Below are 19,826 nucleotides of genomic sequence, written 5' to 3' on the forward strand. Positions count from 1 at the left end.
TTGGGAACTGACTTGATTGTTTTGTTCTTCATTTTGTCATTTACATTTTTAGGGGTTAGCAGTACCCTAACATAGAAATTTCCATAGCTGTCTTAAAAGGTCGTTATTAGGATTAGTTAAATGATAGTTTCTGCCCTGCGTCCTAAAGACATGTTTCTATTGGTTTGCTACTACTTGATGGTATTGCCAAGCTAAATTGTTCTTTTTTGGTACCAGAGTCTTTAAAAATATATTGTTTGGTAGATTTCTGTCATTAAAAGGGAAATTTTAAGGTCCATGTTTTAATTATGTTAATATTTTTAATCCATTATTGTCAACTAGTGATGTTTTCGTTCAGTGTGTTACCTCTGTGTTTGTGAGGAAGACATTCCTTCTATAAAATGATGCACAAATGCTGTTCTTTTAATTTAGGCCAACATGGCAAATACTGAAATTTTCTCTGACCAAAAATATTTTTGTACTGTTTTTCCCTCAAGTTGTCAGTAGTAAAAGTGATTACCTGAGTCACCATTCTTGTATCTTGAGTATTTAACCAGAAGGATAATTTCAGAGTTAATATTTTGCTCTTTGATGATATAAAGTTCAAATGAGTGATATATTTCATTATGATATATTTATTATCTGAAAAGTTTGTAAATGGACTTGATAAGTAATATTAACATCAAAGAGTTAAGCTTTTTAATGAATCTTTCCAGGGAAATAATCAGATTGCTTGATAGAAAAAAATAAAAAATAAAGTCTGTGTTTGGAGGTTGAAGCACATATATGAATTTCAAATCAGCCATACCTGTTTCCGTTTGTAATGTGAAATTCAATTTTTAATACCATTTTTAGGCTCATAAAACCAAACATAATCTCTTTGTAGAGATTATGATTTCCTTTTTACCAGAGACTATTATATTGCTCTTGACATGGAGCATGTAAGATACATTATTGTGCAGAATTGGTTCCTATTATTGCTTTGTTTAGTTGAAAAGATAGAAAAAATATGACCTTTTTTTTTTTCTCTTTTTCCAAGTAAAATTATTGTGGCACCTGGAAACTTGTGGTACCACTGTTAGGCAAATGACTATGATGATTTCTTACACTTCTGTAAATTTGAAGATGATCATAATTTCAGTATACTATCTATAGACTCTCACATTAAAATAGATAATAGTTACATTTTATATATTAAAGACTGTTACTTGTCACAGTTTCATATTGGTTATTCTTTGTTTCCCTAGATGGGTGCATGTTTTTCAAAAGTTTTTAATGGGTGTCCCTTGAAAATTCACTGTGCATCATCATGGATAAACCCAGATACAAGAGGTAGTATTGTGTCGTTTTATCTGTTATCTTCCTAATTTTTTAAAACTGGGGCCATGAAAGCATTTGTGATTTTGTTTATTTTCTGAGTATCTTTCTGGGGAAAAAAAGTTTTGTTATAATTTTTTTTTTAATTTTAAGGTAAATATGTTTCTTTGTGCTGTTATCAGTGTTTGAGGCGACACATAACATTAAAATTTCACTGTATAGTTACCATATCAATATAGTGAAGCCATGTATTCTGAGCCACCCTAGTTTCCTCCAGAAATGTTTCTGCTGCTGCTGCTGCACGGTAGTCTGGTATCTTTTTTTATTTTTTATTTATAGGGAAAAGGTTTTGCTCTGCCACCCAGGCTAGAGTACAGTGGCATGATCATGGCTCAGTATAACCTCAGACTTCTGGCCTTATGCAGTCCCCCTGCCTCGGCCACCCGAGTAGCTAGGACTGCAGGCACATGCCACCATTCCTGGCTGTTTTTGTTTTTGTTTTTTAATTTTTTGTAGAGATGGGAGCTCTCTGTGTTCCCCAGGCTAGTCTCGAACTCCTGGGCTCAAGCAGTTGTCGCCTCAGCCTCCCAAAGTGCTGAGATTACAGACATGAGCCACTGGCCAATAGCTTCATTTTTTTCAAAACAGCCATTATGGAAGGAATTTAACTACCAAGGATCCAGGGTTTAGTGACCACTTTAGAGGATCTCTGACCTTAAAAGGGGCCGTAATCAGAACAGTTGTCCTTAGGCAACCACTAAGAACTGTCTATGTCCTCTCACTGTATATCTGAATCTTAATAGCTGTCTATGTAAGATACACATAGAACATATATACGTGAACATTTTTACATACATACACATATACTCTTATTAAATATTCTGAGTACTTTTATGTCATAGGCAAGGAAACTGGCACTCAGAGAGGTTCATTGTTTATAGCCAATTAGTGCTAGAAAGGGTCAGTTTAAATCCAGTACTGTCTGACCACAAATCTCATGCCATTAATCTCCCAGTACTAATCTTAAATGCTGGGCACTTTAAGAATGCTCTTAGCATTCTATACTGTTCTCAGCGTACTTCAGTTTAGTCTAGTTAGTCTAGAAAAGTTCTTGACCTGTTACTGTATTATCTTAAAAACGGATCGGGCACTTTTCTTCAAGTTGCCTGCTTGGATCTCTTGGAATTGTTCTTTCCTTTCTTTCCTGTCCTAAAGCCTTTTTAATAAATTTCCGCTCCTGCTCTGGGAAACAAACAAACAAAGAAACAAAAACAGAAAGGACCATGGCCATGCTTCTCATATCTTTTAGAAGATACTGAGTACCCTAGCAGGTATCCAAGTTTTAGTTAACTTTTTAATAGACTGTGGTCAGATTCTGGGGTTTTTTAAATTAGAGTACTTACAGTATAGCTCTGAAAAAAAATTCTGTAGAAATAATTAGAATCTGTATCAGCCACTCTCAATTTTATATTCTTTATGTCAGTTGCACATGATCCTGTCTTTAGGGGGTTTTAGAAAAAGGAGCTGCAGATTCTTTGCCAGTTCTTAGCACTCTCTGATGAGTGAAGAATCTACTATGCCACTCTTCAGAACCTCCCTTACATAAAAATTCTCTTCACTGCTTTGAGGCTAATGTTTACATATAATTCAGTTTATGGGTCTAAAGTGTCTAATCTCTTCTTTGTATTCACTGGTTATAAATCATAGTAATTCTTGTTTTATATGTTAATACATATTTACGGAAGTTTAGATTATAGAAATCCTATTTAAAAATATTTTATTTACCAAAATCAATTGGTGAATTACTTTTATTTCAGATCAGTACTTGATATTTGGTGCCGAAGAAGGGATTTATACCCTCAATCTTAATGAACTTCATGAAACATCAATGGAACAGGTATGTTATTTTGTATATTCTTTTTTTAATTTTTAAGTTACCATAAGTACACATTAGACCAGAAATAAGATTCAGTTTCATGACTTGCTGCCTCTTTTATTCTTTTTTGTTTTGTTTTGTTTTGTTTTTTGAGACCGAGTCTCATTCTTGTTGCCCAGGCTGCAGTGCAGTGGTATGATCTCGGCTCACTGCAACCAGGTTCAAGCAATTCTCGTGCCTCAGCCTCCCAAGTAGCTGGGAGTAGAGGCGCACACCACCACACCCAGCCAATTTTTGTGTTTTTAGTAGAGACAGGGTTTCACCATGTTGGCCAGGCTGGTCTTGAACTCCTGACCTCAGGTGATCTGCCCGCCTTGGCCTCCCAGTGTGCTGGGATTATAGACATGAGCCACCATGCCTGGCTAATTTTTGTGTTTTTAGTAGAGATAGGGTTTCACCATGTTTCCCATGCTGGTCTGGAACTCCTGGCCTCAAGTGCTGGGATTACAGATAAGAGCCACCCCGCCCCAGCGTCTTTTATTCTTAAAATCCTCATGAGGCCGGGCATGGTGGCTCACACCTGTAATCCCAGCACTTTGCGAGGCCAAGGCAGGCAGATCACCTGAGGTCAGGAGTTCGAGACCAGCCTGGCCAACATGGTGAAACCCCGTCTCTACTAAAAAATACAAAAATTAGCTGGGCGTGGTGGCGTGTGCCTGTAATCCCAGCTGCTTCGAAGGCTGAGACAGGAGAGTCGCTTGAACCCGGGAGGAGGAGGTTACAGTGAGCCGAGATCACGCCATTGCACTCCAGCCTGGGCGACAAAAGTGAAACTCCACCTCAAAAAATAAAAAACCTTCTGGAGCATGTTCTAATTACCAGATACCGAAGACAGATTCACAGGACTAGTCCATACCCTTGAGAAGCTCATGATCTAATAGGGAAAACAGATGTATAAACCAGTAACTACAACACTCAGGATTAGATGTCATATTAGGAATGAGTATAAGATATTGGCCACAGAGGTGGATGTCACCAGCACCTCCTGTGGGGAGATGAGTAGAGGCATTTGAGATGGACCTTAAATTATGACGAATAGAAGTTTGTCACACGGACAGGATAAGCATGATGGCATAGAGATGTGAAATAGCATGGCAAGTATGGGAACAATGACTAGGCATTTGACTGGAGTACAGAATGGTAACAATAGATGGAGCTGGGTAGGCAGGCAGAAGCCAAACACCAGAGCTTGGTGTACCATGCTGATGGAACAGACCTGTGTTTTAGAAATATCTGTTTGCAGTATGGTGAGAGATGAGACTAGAAACCATGGTCAAATGGTAAAAGAGTGTTAATTCAGGGCAAAGGTAGAGAACAGAGGGGAAAAGATATTTTTCAAAAACAGTTTTATCGAGATGTAATTCACATATCATACAGTTCACCCACTTAAAGGGTACAATCCAGTGGCTTTTAGTATGTTCACAGCGTTGTGCAGCCATTACACCATCAGTTTTAGGACATTTTTGTCATCTCCAAAAGAACCTCCATAATCATTAGTGGTCATTCCCCGTTTCTCTCCTCCTCTCCCCCAGTCTGGGGATGTTTTTGAGTATCACAATGAGTGGGGAGAGCTTTTGTCATTTAGTACCCATGAGTCAGGAACATAAAACAACCTACAAACTGATAATAATGATGATGTGATTAATAGCTAATACTTACATAAAGCTTACTATGTGTCCACCCAGTGTTTTTAAATGCTTGACATATATTATTTAGTCTTCATGAAATCTCTCAGAGGTAGACACCATTGATATTCTCATTTCACGGATGAGAAAACTAAAGCACCGAAAGGATTAATAACTTGCCAAAGACCCCACAGCTATTCAGTGGCTGGACTGTGATATGAACCTAAGCAAGCTAGCTCCAGATTCCATGCGCTTAACTACTTCACCATTTTCTCTCTCCCGATTGTATAGTTCCTGTAGAGAAATGCTGGACCTAGAGAAAGATCAGAGATCTAGAATTGACCGAATTGAATGACCAATTCAACATGGAGGTTGAAAAGAGGTCTAGGTTAACTTCAGGTTTTCCACTTGAGTGAGTGGGTGCATGACAGTAACAGAAAGATGGAGTATAGTATACTGAAGGATGTGTTGATTTGAAGAGAATGGTAATGCTTTCAATTTGGTCATACTGAGTTTGGGGTGCCTTCAGGATGTGTGACTAATTCTTTTATCAATATAAATCGATTACAAGGCCGGCCGTGGTGGCTCATGCCTGTAATCCCAGCACTTTGGGAGGCCGAGGTGGGTGGTCACCTGAGGTCAGGAGTTCGACACCAGCCTAACAAATAAGGCGAAACCCCGTCCCTACTAAAAATACAAAAATTAGCCAAGCATGGTCATGTGCACCTGTAGTCCCAGCTACTCAGGAGGCTGAGACAGGAGAATCACTTAAACCCGGGAGGCGGAGGTTGCAGTGAGCCGAGATCACGCCACTGCACTCCAGCCTGGGCAACGGAGTGAGACTCCATCTCAAAACAAAATAAAAATAAAAATAAATTGATTACAAATAAAACGGAAAGAAAAATATATAAGTAATGATTTATTCATGACTAAACATTTTCATCTCCATTTTTTTAAATCAAACTTTCTAGCAAGATCCTAAACTGTATGATATACTGTAAATCTTTTAATCTGGAAATGGTGTACAGTGAAATGGCTGAAAAGTGCCTAAGAACAGGGAAAGGGAGGAAAAGGATCTTGTAATTATAATAATTAGTAAATAAATAATTCAAAGGTGGTCATATTTTTATTGGGTATAATGAGATATCCAAAAATAATATTGGTAACAATATTAATTGTAAGGAATAAGGCCAGCTTTATGCATAGGTGGAGTAAGCATTTATCAACCTAATTTGAAGAACTCTGTTGTTGTTGTTGTTGTTATTTTTGAGACAGGGTTTCATTCTGTCACCCAGGCTGGAGGGCAGTGGCATGAACACAGCTCACTGCAGCCTTGACCTCCTGGGCTCAAGTGACCCACGTCAGCGTCCTGAGTAGCTGGGACTACAGGCACATGCAACAATGCCCAGCTAATTTTTTGGTATTTTGTAGAGACTGGGATTTCACTTTGTTGCCCAGGCTGGTCTCAAACTTCTGGTCTCAAGCAGTCCTTCTGCCTCACCCACCCAGTGCTGGGATTACAGGTGTGAGCCACCAGGCCGGGCCAGGACTCTTGAGAGAAGGCACCCATCAACCACACCTAGCCCCAGTCTGCAATAACTTCCCTTCTTAGTTGCTTTAGCATTTGAATTACATTACTAGAGTAATTTTTTTTGAAACACTGCCCTTCAAAGGAAACATTTTTCCCTCCTAGAGGGAGCCTATAAGAGTAAAGAATTAGTATATGTGGAGCCTGAATTTTTCATCTTACTGTGAAATTGATGATTAGGTTGATTTTCTTTAGATTTTAGAGGAAACAGGGTGGCATGAGCCTACTAGATAGGGGAAGATTCTGAAAAGTGAGAAGATGACACAAATCAGGGTCCTGATTTAAAATTTTTTATCTGCTTTTATTATTTATAGCTAACATTTATTCAGTACTCAGCACTCTTCTAAGTGCTTTACAAGTATCATCTTGTTTAATTACCATATAGCTCTATGAGATACAGGTATTCTGTTTTACAGATAAGAACACTGAGACAGAGATTCAGTAAATTACCCAAGATCACACAGTCATTGATAAAACAGATATATGAGTCTAGGCAGAATATAGAAGCTACCCTTCTTAACTGTTATATTGTTATTTATTAAACTGATCATTTCACCTAGAACCTAACTCTCTAAAGGAAGAAAGCATTGAAAATCTAGTAAAGCTTTAGAGTTGTAAAAGTTGTTGTTAAAAATGAAAATTCAGGGTCAGGTGCGATGGCTCACGCCTGAAATCTCAGCACTTTGGGAGGCCAAGGTGGGTGGATCACGAGGTCAGGAGGTCGAGACCATCCTGGCTAACACGGTGAAACCCCGTCTCTACTAAAAATACAAAAAAAAAATGAGCTGGGCGTGGTGGCAGGCGCCTGTAGTCCCAGCTACTCAGGAGGCTGAGGCAGGAGAATGGCGTGAACCTGGGAGGCGGAGCTTGCAGTGAGTGGAGATCGTGCCACTGCACTCCAGCCTGGGCAATACAGCGAGACTCCGTCTCAGAAAAAGAAAAAGAAAATTCAAAATGAAATCCAGTACTTTTTAAATAAAACTATACATAAATACCTTTTCATTGTCCCTATGTTGAAAATATGAAAGCAATTTGTGTCTTGTCTTGCTACTTTATATATGTTTATATTAAATAAGCAAACCTACTTATATTTGCAAGTATATAATTTTATAATAAACCATAGATGTGGTATTAGATACGTTTTTAGTGGATATGTGTATGAAAACCCAGTTCAACACTGAATTAAATAAAAATCTGTATCTTGCTACTTTGATAACATGTACTGATATGTGGTCTGGAATAAGTCATTGCCCCTTCTCTGCCTGATTTTTTCAGTATAGCCAATGAAGTCCCAATTTTGTTGTGAATTTTTTGTGAAAAGCAGAAAGTAGGAAATGGATGTTGATATCTTCTCTATCTGAGGCACAGGTATAGGCACATTTTACAAATTAAAAAACTGTATTGGCAATGCCACATTTTAGTTGTTTGGAGAAATTGGTTATTTTATGTAAGTACATTTTCTCAGTAAATGAAATAAAATTTTTATTGTTACTTTGTTTCTCCTCCCTTTTATTATTACCTTTTCTCTTTTAGTTATTCAGTCCCATTATTATGGCTGTGTTTCCATAAAGTAATGCCCTTAGAGGCCTTGATGTGTTTCATCATTCACCCCTGCGTCCTCTCTATTCCCTTCTCTCATCTCAATTAGTTTTGGAGTAACTTAGTTGTAGGAATTGCCAGAGCAAACCCAGCAACAAAGGTTGTTAAATCAGGATGCTTAATTATGTACATCAGTGGCTCTCAAACCTCAGTCCGCCTCAGAATTACTTGGAGGCCTAGTTAAACCATAGATTCCTGGGTCCTCCTTCAGAACTTCTTGCTTCAGTAGGTCTGGGGTGAGGTCCAAGAATTTACATTTCTACCATGTGCCCAGGTGTTGCTGATGCTGTTGGTCCAAGGACCATTTAAAAACCACTGATATGCACAACGAAATGTCTTAATGAGAGTATTTTTTTTTAATATATAGATTGTGTTCCATGAAATTCCTTTTTCTTTGCTCTAAATTGTGACCACTTTCAGGCTTCCAGAGATGCCTCTCAGTTCTTATGGTACTGAATTTTAGTAATGAATTTCATATATATATATCTCCTTTGTGATTTATGAGTTTTCATCATCTTCTGTCTCAGCCTTTTTTTTCCCTCCATACCTAGTGTTTCTGTATCCTGTGTTCCACTACACCATGATGCTTTTTCCTGTATCATACACCCTAGAATGCATATTATGCCTAGATAAGTCTGTTTTGGGAGGAGTAGACAGAAGAATCCTATTCAACCCGAGAACCAAAATAAAAGAATAGATGTTTTTTGAAAATGTTCTTATTCCCTGCATAGTTTAGGGTTACAAAGCCCTTAATCATAAGGGAGACTTGAGCTGATCATATCGTGTTTAGGCTAAAATTTAGCCTAATTTATTTTTTCTCTCACATAAATATGTATGTGTGTATATCATCTTGTTTTGAATTCTTGATAAAGTTAACTTATGTTAAAAATAACTTACTTTTAAACTGACCTATAGATAAGACAGCTTACGTGATTACTGTGTACAGATTTACATTGCCATTATGTATTATTCTTTGTAAACTTTGTGCCTTTTTTTAATCAGCTATTCCCTCGAAGGTGTACATGGTTGTATGTAATGAACAATTGCTTGCTATCAATATCTGGTAAGTATTTTAGTTTTTAAATACCTTACAATTGTTACTATTTATTATTAGCTTTTATGTCATATCCGTTTTTCTTTATAGGTAAAGCTTCTCAGCTTTATTCCCATAATTTACCAGGGCTTTTTGATTATGCAAGACAAATGCAAAAGTTACCTGTTGCTATTCCAGCACACAAACTCCCTGACAGAATACTGCCAAGGTAAGGGTACATCCTTAGAGGCAATATGATATTAACAGTTCATTCTCATAAATATTTATGCTACAGAAAGTGAAAGAGCACTCAGTTTGGGTTAATAGAAATCATGATGAAAAAATAATAAGTAGTATACATTAACAAGTGCTTAGTGATCACACTCTTGTTCTAAAATTTTTCTACTTTGTACTTTTAAATTATATCAGACATTTTCTCTCTGAATTTTTTATTCTTTTTCTGCAAGTTTAAAACTAGTTTTTTTCTTGTACTTTGCCATAATTTTACATTGCATTTAGTGCCTTTGCTTTTGACATATGTGTTAACTTTATACCAAAATTTTTCTCAAAGTTTCTATACCTACAAAATCAAAATGATTTATTGAAAAGTGTTTTTGCAACCTGGCATGGTGGCTCACGCCTGTAATCCCAATACTTTGAGAGGCTGAGGCAGGAAGATGGCTTGAGGCTAGGAGTTCAAGACCAGCCTGAGCAACATAGCAAGACCTCATCTCTACAAAAAATATTTTTAAAAAAATAGCCAGGCATGGTGGCTTGAGCCTGTGGTTCCAGCTACTCAGGAGGCTGAAGTGGAAGGATCACTGGAGCCCTGGAGGTTGAGACTGCAGTGAGCTATGATCGTGCCACTACATTCCAGCCTGGGTAACAAGGCAAGACCGTGTCTCAGTGTTTTGCATTAGAAGATAATTAGTTTGAAGTTGAGTGATTTTGCCTTTCTACTTTCAGTAATTTCTTATTATGCTCTGTTCTTTCGTTGTTTAATATAATATTGGACCTCTTTATTGACTGAAAGATTTTCTAACTCTGGTATAAATTGTATTTTACAAAAACTTTATAATATGGCTATTCTTTTTTATAATATTTGTTGTAAAGCAACTAACATAAAACCTTAATTTTCGAGTACCTTGAGAATCTGCTGTTCTCAATAGAGACCTTTTTAGCTTATTTGCTTTTACCTGTGTTCGTTTCTTCCAGATTTTACTGAATACACCAAATGTGTATGAAATGTCCCATGTATAGATGAGACAAAATTGAATAAGATATAGTCTCTTCTTTTAAGGAGTTTCCATATGGTATGATTTTACCTACGCTGAATATAGGTACTCATTGTACCATATTATAATTCATTTTTAGTAAAGCATGAGCTTTGGAATTCAAGTAAAGTTGAATTTAAATCCTAGATCATTCACTTACTAGATATGGGACCTTGGATAAATTATACAACCTTTCCCCATGTGTTCAGCTCTAAGGGTATTTCACCTCCAGGTTATTATTTCAGGAATTTTATTATAGTCAATCTTTAGTTTTTTTAATAGTAACAGCTACAAATATGTCCTTCCCACTTTCTTCAGTTTCATTATCTAGTAATTACTGTAAAATCTTTTAATTCTCTCACTTATTGGCAGGAAACCTAAAAAACCCTTTTAGCATCATAATATTTTATATATGCGTATTCATACCATTTCTTCTGCCATACAGTGAGCATAACTTAAACCTCTACTGAGTGTCTTATTCTTAATCTGACGATAAAGAGCCTCATGGTTCTCATTCTGAAGATAGGTACTCATTGTACCATATTGTAATCCATTTTTAGTAAAGCATAAGCTTTGGAATTCAAGTACAGTTGTATCATTTACTTACTAGGTATGGGACCTTGGATAAATTATACAACCTCTCCACATGAATTCAGCTATAAATGGAACCTATATACTCATCTGGTAGAGTTGTTTTGAAAATGATAAATCATGTATGTAAAGTACCTACCACAGCACCTAGTAAGCTCTCAAGAAAGAGACCTTTTGTCATCATTATTGGGCATGATAAATTGAACTCTGCCTTGTAGTGTACTCTAAAATATCCTATGTTAAATACATTCAGACAGTTAATTTAGAATTCCAGTTAATTGGGTGCTGGTAAAATAAGTTGTATTGCGTTTCATAAAATCATGACTAAAATTAAGGCAAGTTTGTAGATCACTATAGAACATTAACTAAATTTTTGAAACATTTCAGTGTACTGCCCACAACTCTTATTTTGAAAGGTTTTTGAAATCCTTAATTCACAGCCATACTTAATAGTTGTTTTCTGTTTGTGTAGTAGTCATCCCTATGGTCTTTCAGAACTTGGCAGTTAATCCTCCTGGGTTTTGACTAGTTCAGTGTTTTAACCCCTAAGTTAGCTTTGGGAGCTAGGAGACAAGTTTACAAGTGTGGACAGGAGCATTAAACTTTTTGCCAGCCGAAATCTGTCAGGAGCTTGGTTCAGATTTTTTTTAACTCTAAAAAGCGCTTTGGTTCAAAGCAGATTCGTTAAGAGTGTGGGGAGTTTTTGTTTTGTTTTATTTTAAGCTGCATTAAACTCCAACGTATATGAAAGGGGCATTTTTATAATTGTAAGTTATAATGTAAAACTTTTCCTAATGTAAAGCTAGTCAAGGGTACAATGAGGTGTTTTAACCAGAAAATCATAATCAGAATATTCTAGATTGCCATTGTAGTCGTTCAGTGTTTCAACATCTGAATAAACTCTGTGTCATTGTTTAGCTGTCACAGTGTGAAAAACGTTTTGATTCACAAAGACAAGTACTTAAAAAGAGGTAACAGTTTTTGACAGCTTACCTTGCACACTCCGAATAATGTTCATTTAAATTGATACAGCCTGTAGTTCCAGCTACCTGGGAGGCTGAGGCAGGAGAATTGCCTGAACCCAAGAGGCAGAGGTTGCAGTGACCCAAGATTGAGCCACTGCACTCCATCCTGGGCGACAGAGTGAGACCCTGTCTCCAAAAAAAACAAAAAAAAAAGACCTGAGCAAAAATCTAAGCTTCAGATTTCTATGCTGTAACCTACCTCTTTATTGGAGGGACTGAATGACACAGATGTCTAAAATGCATGGCACATAGTAAGGAATCAGTAAATGAAGCTAAAATTATAGCTTTTCATAAATAGGTCAATATATAAAATGTACTAAGGGTTAAAATTACAGTACTACAATATTATATTTTTTAATATTATATTTATGCTTATCACTCAGTTGCCAATTGTGTGGTTACAAGAACATCCATCAGGAAAATTGTTCTGAGCTTGTTTGGAATTGCACTGAACTTCACACGTGTGCTGTACAATTTTATATAAAATTGTACAACTCTAAAAAAAAAAGACTTGTACAGAGCACTGGCATCTATCTAATCTTTGGCAAATTTACACATTTAAGTTTAAGTGGCTCGTGCCTGTAATCCCAGCACTTAAGGAGGCTGCACTTTTGGCAGATTACTTGAGCCTCAGGAATTTGAGACCAGCCTGGGCAACATGGTGAAATCTGTCTCTTTCTTATAAAAATTATTTTTAAAAAAAAAAGAGTTTAGATGTTTGTAGAACTCAGGCACAGTTGCTCACACCTGTAATCCCAGCACTTTGGGAGGCCAAGGCATGTGGATCACTTGAGGTCAGGAGTTCGAGACCAGCCTGGCCAACATGTCGAAACCCCGTCTCTACTAAAAATACAAAAATTAGCTGGGTGTGGTGGCTGATGCCTGTAATCACAGCTATTTGAGAAGCTGAGGCAGGAGAATCACTTGAACCTGGGAGGCAGAGGTTGCAGTGAACTGAGGTCAAGCCACTGCATTCCAGCGTGGGCGGCAGAGCGAGACTTTGTCTCAAAAAAAAAAAGAAAAAATTAGCCGGGCACAGTGGCTCACACCTGTAATCCCAGCACTTTGGGAGGCCAAGGCGGACGGATCACCTGAGCTCAGGAATCCGAGACCAGCCTGGGCAAAGTGGCACAACCCCGTCTGTACGAAAAATACAAAAATTAGCCGTGCGTGATGGCAGGCACCTGTAGTCCCAGCTATTCGGCATTCTGAGACAGGAGGATTGCTTGAACCTGGGAGGCGGAGGTTGCAGTAAGCCAAGATCACGCCCTTGCACTCCAGCCTGAGTGACAGAGCGAGACCTTGTCCAAAAAATAAAATAAAATTTAATAATAAAAAAAAAGTATGTACAGAAATGGGTTTAATTTGAGGTTTTTACAATTTGATGCACCGACAGTCTTTATTATATTACATTTTAAAGGACATTTGAGTGTATGTGTAGTTTTTAAATTGTAGTTTTAAAAAAAATTCAGAATTGATTTTTATCTATTAAATTCGAGTCAGATGTTTGCAAAACCCCTATAGCACCTTTGCAGAACATCTGTATCCCACTTTTCCTGAGTAAAGAAACAAAGATTTCTAAAAAAGAAATTCTTCACAAATTTTTATAATAAGACAGCTTTTTACAGTACATGTAAATGTATTACATGTACTAAAAATAGCTCTCTCCAGTTTTTGGCTTTTCATTTTCTCAATGATATCTTTTGGTAAACCAAAGTTACTAATTCAATAATTGACTGCCACCTGTAGTTTGAGGTGCTAGGGTTGAATCAGTGGGGGCAAAAAAGCCAATTAAAATGTAACAGCATTTTCCTGTATGATTTGTTCTTTTTGTATTTTCTTAAATCCCAAGGTCATATATTTCTATAGACTTCTATAGTTTGTTTTCATATTTAAACCCTTAACCCATTTGGAACTGATTGGGGGCCATGAGAAAGGGATCCAATTTATTTAATTTTTTTTTTTTTTTTTTTTGAGACCAAGTTTTGCTGTTGTTGCCCAGGCTGGAGTGCAATGGTGTGCTCTTGGCTCACCACATCCTCCACCTCCTGGGTTCAAGCGATTCTCCTGCCTCAGCCTCCTAAGTAGCTGGGATTACAGGCATGCACCACCATGCCTGGCTAATTTTTTTGTATTTTTAGTAGAGATGGGGTTTTATTATGTTGGCCAGGCTGGTCTCGAACTCCTGACCTCGTGAGCCGCCCACCTCGGCCTCCCAAAGTGCTGGGATTACAGGCATGTGCCATGGCACCCGGCCTTTTTATTCTAATTTTAATAGATGACCTAGTATGTCAGCACCAGTTTTGAACTCATCCTTTCTCCACTGATCTCTAACAGTCGCTTTTTCATATACTAAGTTTGCCTACATATATTATGTACTCACTTTTATTTACATTTAGGAAATTTTCTGTATCAGCAAAAATCCCTGAAACCAAATGGTGCCAGAAGTGTTGTGTTGGTAAGTAAACTGTCCAATAGCATATAGCTCTCTGAGACTCCTTGTAAAATCTGGCATAAAACAGTACTACCCCAGGGCATTCTGCCAGCAATACTTTATTTTTCCCCCTTAAGTAGAACAAATTTCTTGGCTATTTCATCTCTGTGTAGACTAAGCCTAATACATAGTACCTTGCAAATAATTTATTTGCAAATAAATGTTTATTAGCAAAAAAAATTATTTGCTAAACAAATAATTTATTGCCTAGGTAAGTGGAGAAAGTAGTATGACTTTTTTTTTTTTTTTTTTTACCACTTTTTATCACACCCTGTTTTCCAAGGGTCCTGTTACGTACCATTCAGCATTCTGCTTAGCAATGGCTTGTGAGATGGCATTTATTCCTTCAGCATGTATTTTTATGTTCACCTTCCTCTCATTCCTCCCCCACCCCTATAACAATTAGTTGTTCTATTTGCATGTAGCCAGAGCAAAAAATGATTTCTTTCCGTTAAGTTACTATTATTATAAAAGGGACGATAAACACATGAGTCATTATACCACAAAGTATAGTGTGGAAAGGACTCTAAACATAGGGTCACTGAAGGCGGTGGCATTTGGGCCAGGCCTCAAAATAAGGCAGGTTCAGATTTGAACTGAATAGATGGAGAGGCCATTTCAAACAGAAGAAATGACATAACATGTGGAAGCAAAAAAAAATCATAAAGGTTACATAATAAATGGTGACAATTCGCTTAGCTGGATACAGATTATAGAAAGGAGAGTGGCAGATGAGTGTGAGCCATTGGCCTTGTGTGAGCATGTGCTTATTACTATGCAATAAGTAAGGAAGGAAGTCTTGTGCTAGAGCAGTAGCAGTGCATATAGCAGGGAAGGAGTGTCTGGGTGTGAAGGGAAAATATGTCAGAGATGACTGAGGCCTGAAACCCAAAAGACTGGCAGAAGGGCAAGTGTTGTTAACAGGAAGCAAGAACAGCTGGTTTAGAGCAAAAGAGGATGACAAGGTTGGGTTTAGACATAGTGGTTGAGTCTCTGTTAGAACTTCCAGCAAACTGACTTGACTCTGCCTGAGGACAAAGGGGCAGATTTTTAGGAAAAGTTAATTATAGGAAAGAATTTCCTATATAGACTTCTCTGTTTTCTTTGGCGGGACAGTTTTGCTGTTCTCCTCTGCCATTTAAATATTTCAAATCTATGTGAAGTTTGTGAACTTTACTGCTGTTCCCCCTTTTCACAGTTCAATTTTTTTTATCTTTATTCCAAATATATTTACTTCACATATATTTACTTTACTTCTTCTGGTTTATAACCAAAAGAAAATTTCAAAATCTGAGGTAATTCAATTTTATTATTTGTAAACCATTATTTTAAGGTTCGATTAATATCTGTGATGTTTTCTAGTGACCATAAGAATTTAATCAAAAGGGGGAAGATAGACAAGTGTTTTATTTTCAGAAACAAAACATTATTGCTTCTGAACATTACCACCAAAAGCACCTTGTGAACTACCCGAATGTGTTGTATCTTATGAGTTTGACAACTTCTTCCCAAATTTACTTTGACCCTTTTATCAGAATGTTGCCACCTCAGGTAATTTTCCTGCCATCATAAGACCAAAAGTCCTTCCTCCTACCCCACAGCCTCATTATAACCAGCAGTTTCATTTGTGCATACAAATAAAAATCCTGCAAGTTAAGAGGGCATTTCCTGCTATTACCTGAAACAGTATTTTTTTCACCTAGCCCTCTAATTAAGAAACTGAACTGGCAACCAGCTTTTGATTCTGTTTTATGTTTAGTTTTGTTTTTTGTTTTTTTGAGCATGCAATTATTGTCATAATGACTTTGTTTTATAAGAGAACTCATTTATATTTTTGCTTTGACAGTAAGAAATCCTTACACGGGCCATAAATACCTATGTGGAGCACTTCAGACTAGCATTGTTCTATTAGAATGGGTTGAACCAATGCAGAAATTTATGTTAATTAAGGTAAGCATAAAAGTCAAACTATCTTATTCTTACTATAAAAGCTTGTCAACCTTACTGTTCTTTAAAGAAACTTTTTTCAGTTAATTTCAAGTTAATTTAATGATTTCAGATAACGTTGCAGGGTTGTAAAAATCTGCCCAATTGTAAGGAACTTAATTGGCCTAGTAAAAGTTTTATAAGAGACTAGAGAAATAATTCAAGGGTATGGCGGTGGGGAGCTGGAAATAGTGTCTCACATACAGAGCCTGATGGCAGAAACAGGAAGTACTAAAAGATCAGTGAAATATTTTGAATATACTCTCTGGTTGACCTCCATCACAGCTGAAAACAACATACAGGTTGCAGGTTGGCCTAGGAGAACTAGGGATAACCCTAATGATGAGGAAAAAGTTGTTTTTAGTTATATACATACCCATTAATTTGCCTAGGCCTTTCCACAGATTTTTTTTTTTTTTTTTTTTTTTTTTGCTTAAGTTTTTCTAGAATCATTTAATTAATGAATAATTTTTAAAATATTTACTTTACTCATCTGTAACTTACATTTAAGGAAAAACTAACTTTTAAAATTGTGAAGTACAGGCTCAGTTAATTACATCAAGGAAATACCAAATGAATTTTTAAAGTCATTTTCCATGCTATTATATATGGACTAAGTGGTCTTATTTCATGTGCATTTGATCTCCGTAGAAATTAGAGTCGGAATATAGCTGGAGTGGGGTTCTTCCTAAATTTTATAGTATTAAGATGTTTAAAGTATTGACTCCCTGTTGTTTAAAATCCTGTAAGTGACTAAGAAATCTAGTTTTTGTTTTCATATCAGTTTTAACCTCAAGATTAACTAGGGCTAAACAGATGAAAATATAGTTTCAAGAATTTGAAACCTATTGAAGTATTAATTTCACAGGTAAATGCACTGAAACAAAAATTATTTAAACTGAAAGCTCAGGGGAAAATATCCTTATAAGTTGTCTAAAGCAGAACTACTGAATACAGCCCATTTATGGCAAAAATTGTTTTGTTCTCAGCTCCTCTTTGTTCTTGTTTATTTGACAAAAGAATGCTCTATCCAAGATGGAATGGTAAAGTCTACACAGTTTGATTTTTCAGCAACCTCTTCCTTTCCTATCTTTTTCCTTTCTTTCTTCAGTCTATTTTAAATATGTCCTTCCTATTATTTTCATTCCTAACCTCTATCAAAATGAAAATGTTTATCATATCAGTTATTCTTGTATACTGATATACTGATTAACCTGGTATGAATGAATTTTATATGTTATCTAATATGGTAAACCATTTATCCTAATATATAATGAAAGATGCTTTTCTCTGTTAGAGGAATTGTCCATGTCAAGAGCATGCAGGAGGGAATATATACTTTGAAGACATAGGACGCTTAAAAATTACCTATCCATGGCTTCTCTTTTCCCGGTAGATGTCACCAGGGTGCTTGGCCTGGCTCTAATGAGGCCTGTTACCAGCATTCTGAGATAGTGAACCTGTAGTACAATACTACTTGCAGGTCTCCCTCAAGATTTTAATCACTCTTCTCCCTTTCCTTAAACTCTCTGAACTATAATGTTTGCCTACCTTCCTTAATCTTAACCTAGCTTTCCTTTCTGTGTCTCTCTGCATCAAGACTTCTATATGTATATTTTGTCTCCATATTTAACATTATTTCTATCAGTATTTATGATGTTTCTATACTATAACCCTTAATCAGATGTATTCAAAAACATTGTTATGCTTTCTATATTCTTGTTTCCTCGTAATGACATTTCTGACAGTTTTTGCATCATTAGACTGCTTTTTTTTTTTTTTTTTTTGAGATGGAGTCTGGCTCTGTTGCCCAGGCTGGAGTGCAGTGGCGTGATCTCAGCTCACTGCAACCTCTGCCTCCCAGGATCAAGCAGTTCTCTGCCTCAGCCTCCCAAGTAGCTGGGATTACAGACACCCAGCTAATTTTTGTATTTTTAGTAGAGATGGGGTTTCACCATCTTGGCCAGGCTGGTCTCGAACTCCTGACCTCAGGTGATCCACCTGCATCATACTCCCAAAGTGCTGGGATTACAGGTGTGAGCCACCGCACCCAGCCTGGACTGCATTTTCATTATAAATAAAAGTTAAAAATTAAAGATCTCTCCAGCAAACATAATGTACCTATTGCAGGCAAGGCACCGTGTTATTTACTAGAGAGACAAAAATATATTAGATACACTTGCTGCCCTCAAGGACAATAGCAACTGGATTTAAAACTATTAGACATGAATCCCCTTCTGTTAATGATTTATACAAATTGCTTAGTTATTATTGGAAGCAATGTAGAAGTAGTCAAAATCTGTTGTTTTTTTTTTTAAAGCATTGTTTCTGTGTTTAAACTGTAAAAGTTTAAAGATGCATCTTTAATCAGAAGCATTGGGTTTTTTTCTGCTTCGTTGCTTTTTATTTCAAAGAGAATTATTTAAGTTGCTGTACCTTATTAAAAATGTCAGATTTTATCAAAAGCATGTGCCCCAAGGTAATGGGAAAGCTCCTAGAGAAGAGGTTTGGAGAATATTGATGAAGTGTCTGTGCCCGTGGAATGGAGGCACTTTAGCAACCACAGGGAAAGAAGGAATGTGGGAACAGCAGGTGAACACAGAGCTTCACATTCCAGCCACGAGTACCATTTTGTGTCTTCCAACACTTTAAAACTACCTGTTAGGATATCCCCCGTTGCACTTTTTACTTTTCTTTAGAATTTATGAGTTGCCAGATTAAAAAGAAAACAAATTAAATCCAGTAGCTTCATAAAATGCTAGCAATAACCATTTGGAAAATACAGTGAAAACATAGCCAGTTTATAAAAGCAACAAAAATATAAAATATGTAAGAATGAACTAAATAAAATATGCATGAGAGTGGTATTTTTTGTTTAATTTGTGAAGAAAAATTTTAGAATTCCCTTTGTCATCCTCCCTTTTAGTCAGCTCCCTGCCTCTTTTTTTACAAAGGAAACCTAGAAAGTTCTTACTTTTTTTCTCTTTTTTACTATCTAAGCTCATATCCCTAAACATTAGAACTAATTTTATTTAATTTTTCAACAGTATTTAAGTGGAATTACAAAGTATATGTTCATTTGTGTCTGCATTATATTTGTATAGTTGCTGGACATAGCTATAGTTTATTCATTTTTCAGTTCTCTATATATAATTTTTTATTTTGTGAATGTGCCATAATTTTATCTGTTCTGCATTTGTCTCTTGTATATGTGTACTCATGTTCTTTAGAATGTATACCTAGGAGTATTATTGCAAGGTCCTAAGGAATGCCTACATCCAGCATTAATAAATAATGCAGTTAACCAGTGTGGCTGTGCCACTCTATATCCCACCACCAGTGTTGTATGAGCATTTGCTTACTCCTCTGGGATGGTTAT

The 19,826-nt window shown here is 36.6% G+C and overlaps 1 protein-coding gene across 4 annotated transcripts in view; it reads left to right on the plus strand.

Moving 5' to 3' along the window:
* The window catches only part of MAP4K3 (mitogen-activated protein kinase kinase kinase kinase 3), a 199,830-nt gene that overhangs the window by 167,734 nt on the left and 12,270 nt on the right, over window positions 1-19,826 (plus strand). For all 4 annotated transcript variants that reach the window (XR_010136150.1, XM_009237367.3, XM_009237368.3 and 1 more), the window contains 6 exon segments: window positions 1,227-1,311; window positions 3,114-3,193; window positions 9,047-9,107; window positions 9,189-9,306; window positions 14,367-14,425; window positions 16,308-16,411. Coding sequence is in view for 3 of the 4 variants with exons in the window: in XM_009237367.3 (XP_009235642.1) it covers window positions 1,227-1,311; window positions 3,114-3,193; window positions 9,047-9,107; window positions 9,189-9,306; window positions 14,367-14,425; window positions 16,308-16,411 (507 nt within the window). In the remaining variant the exon portion in view is untranslated.

The sequence above is a fragment of the Pongo abelii genome, chromosome 12 (genome assembly GCF_028885655.2).
Source record: "Pongo abelii isolate AG06213 chromosome 12, NHGRI_mPonAbe1-v2.0_pri, whole genome shotgun sequence".
In the NCBI taxonomy this organism is placed as follows: domain Eukaryota; kingdom Metazoa; phylum Chordata; class Mammalia; order Primates; family Hominidae; genus Pongo; species Pongo abelii.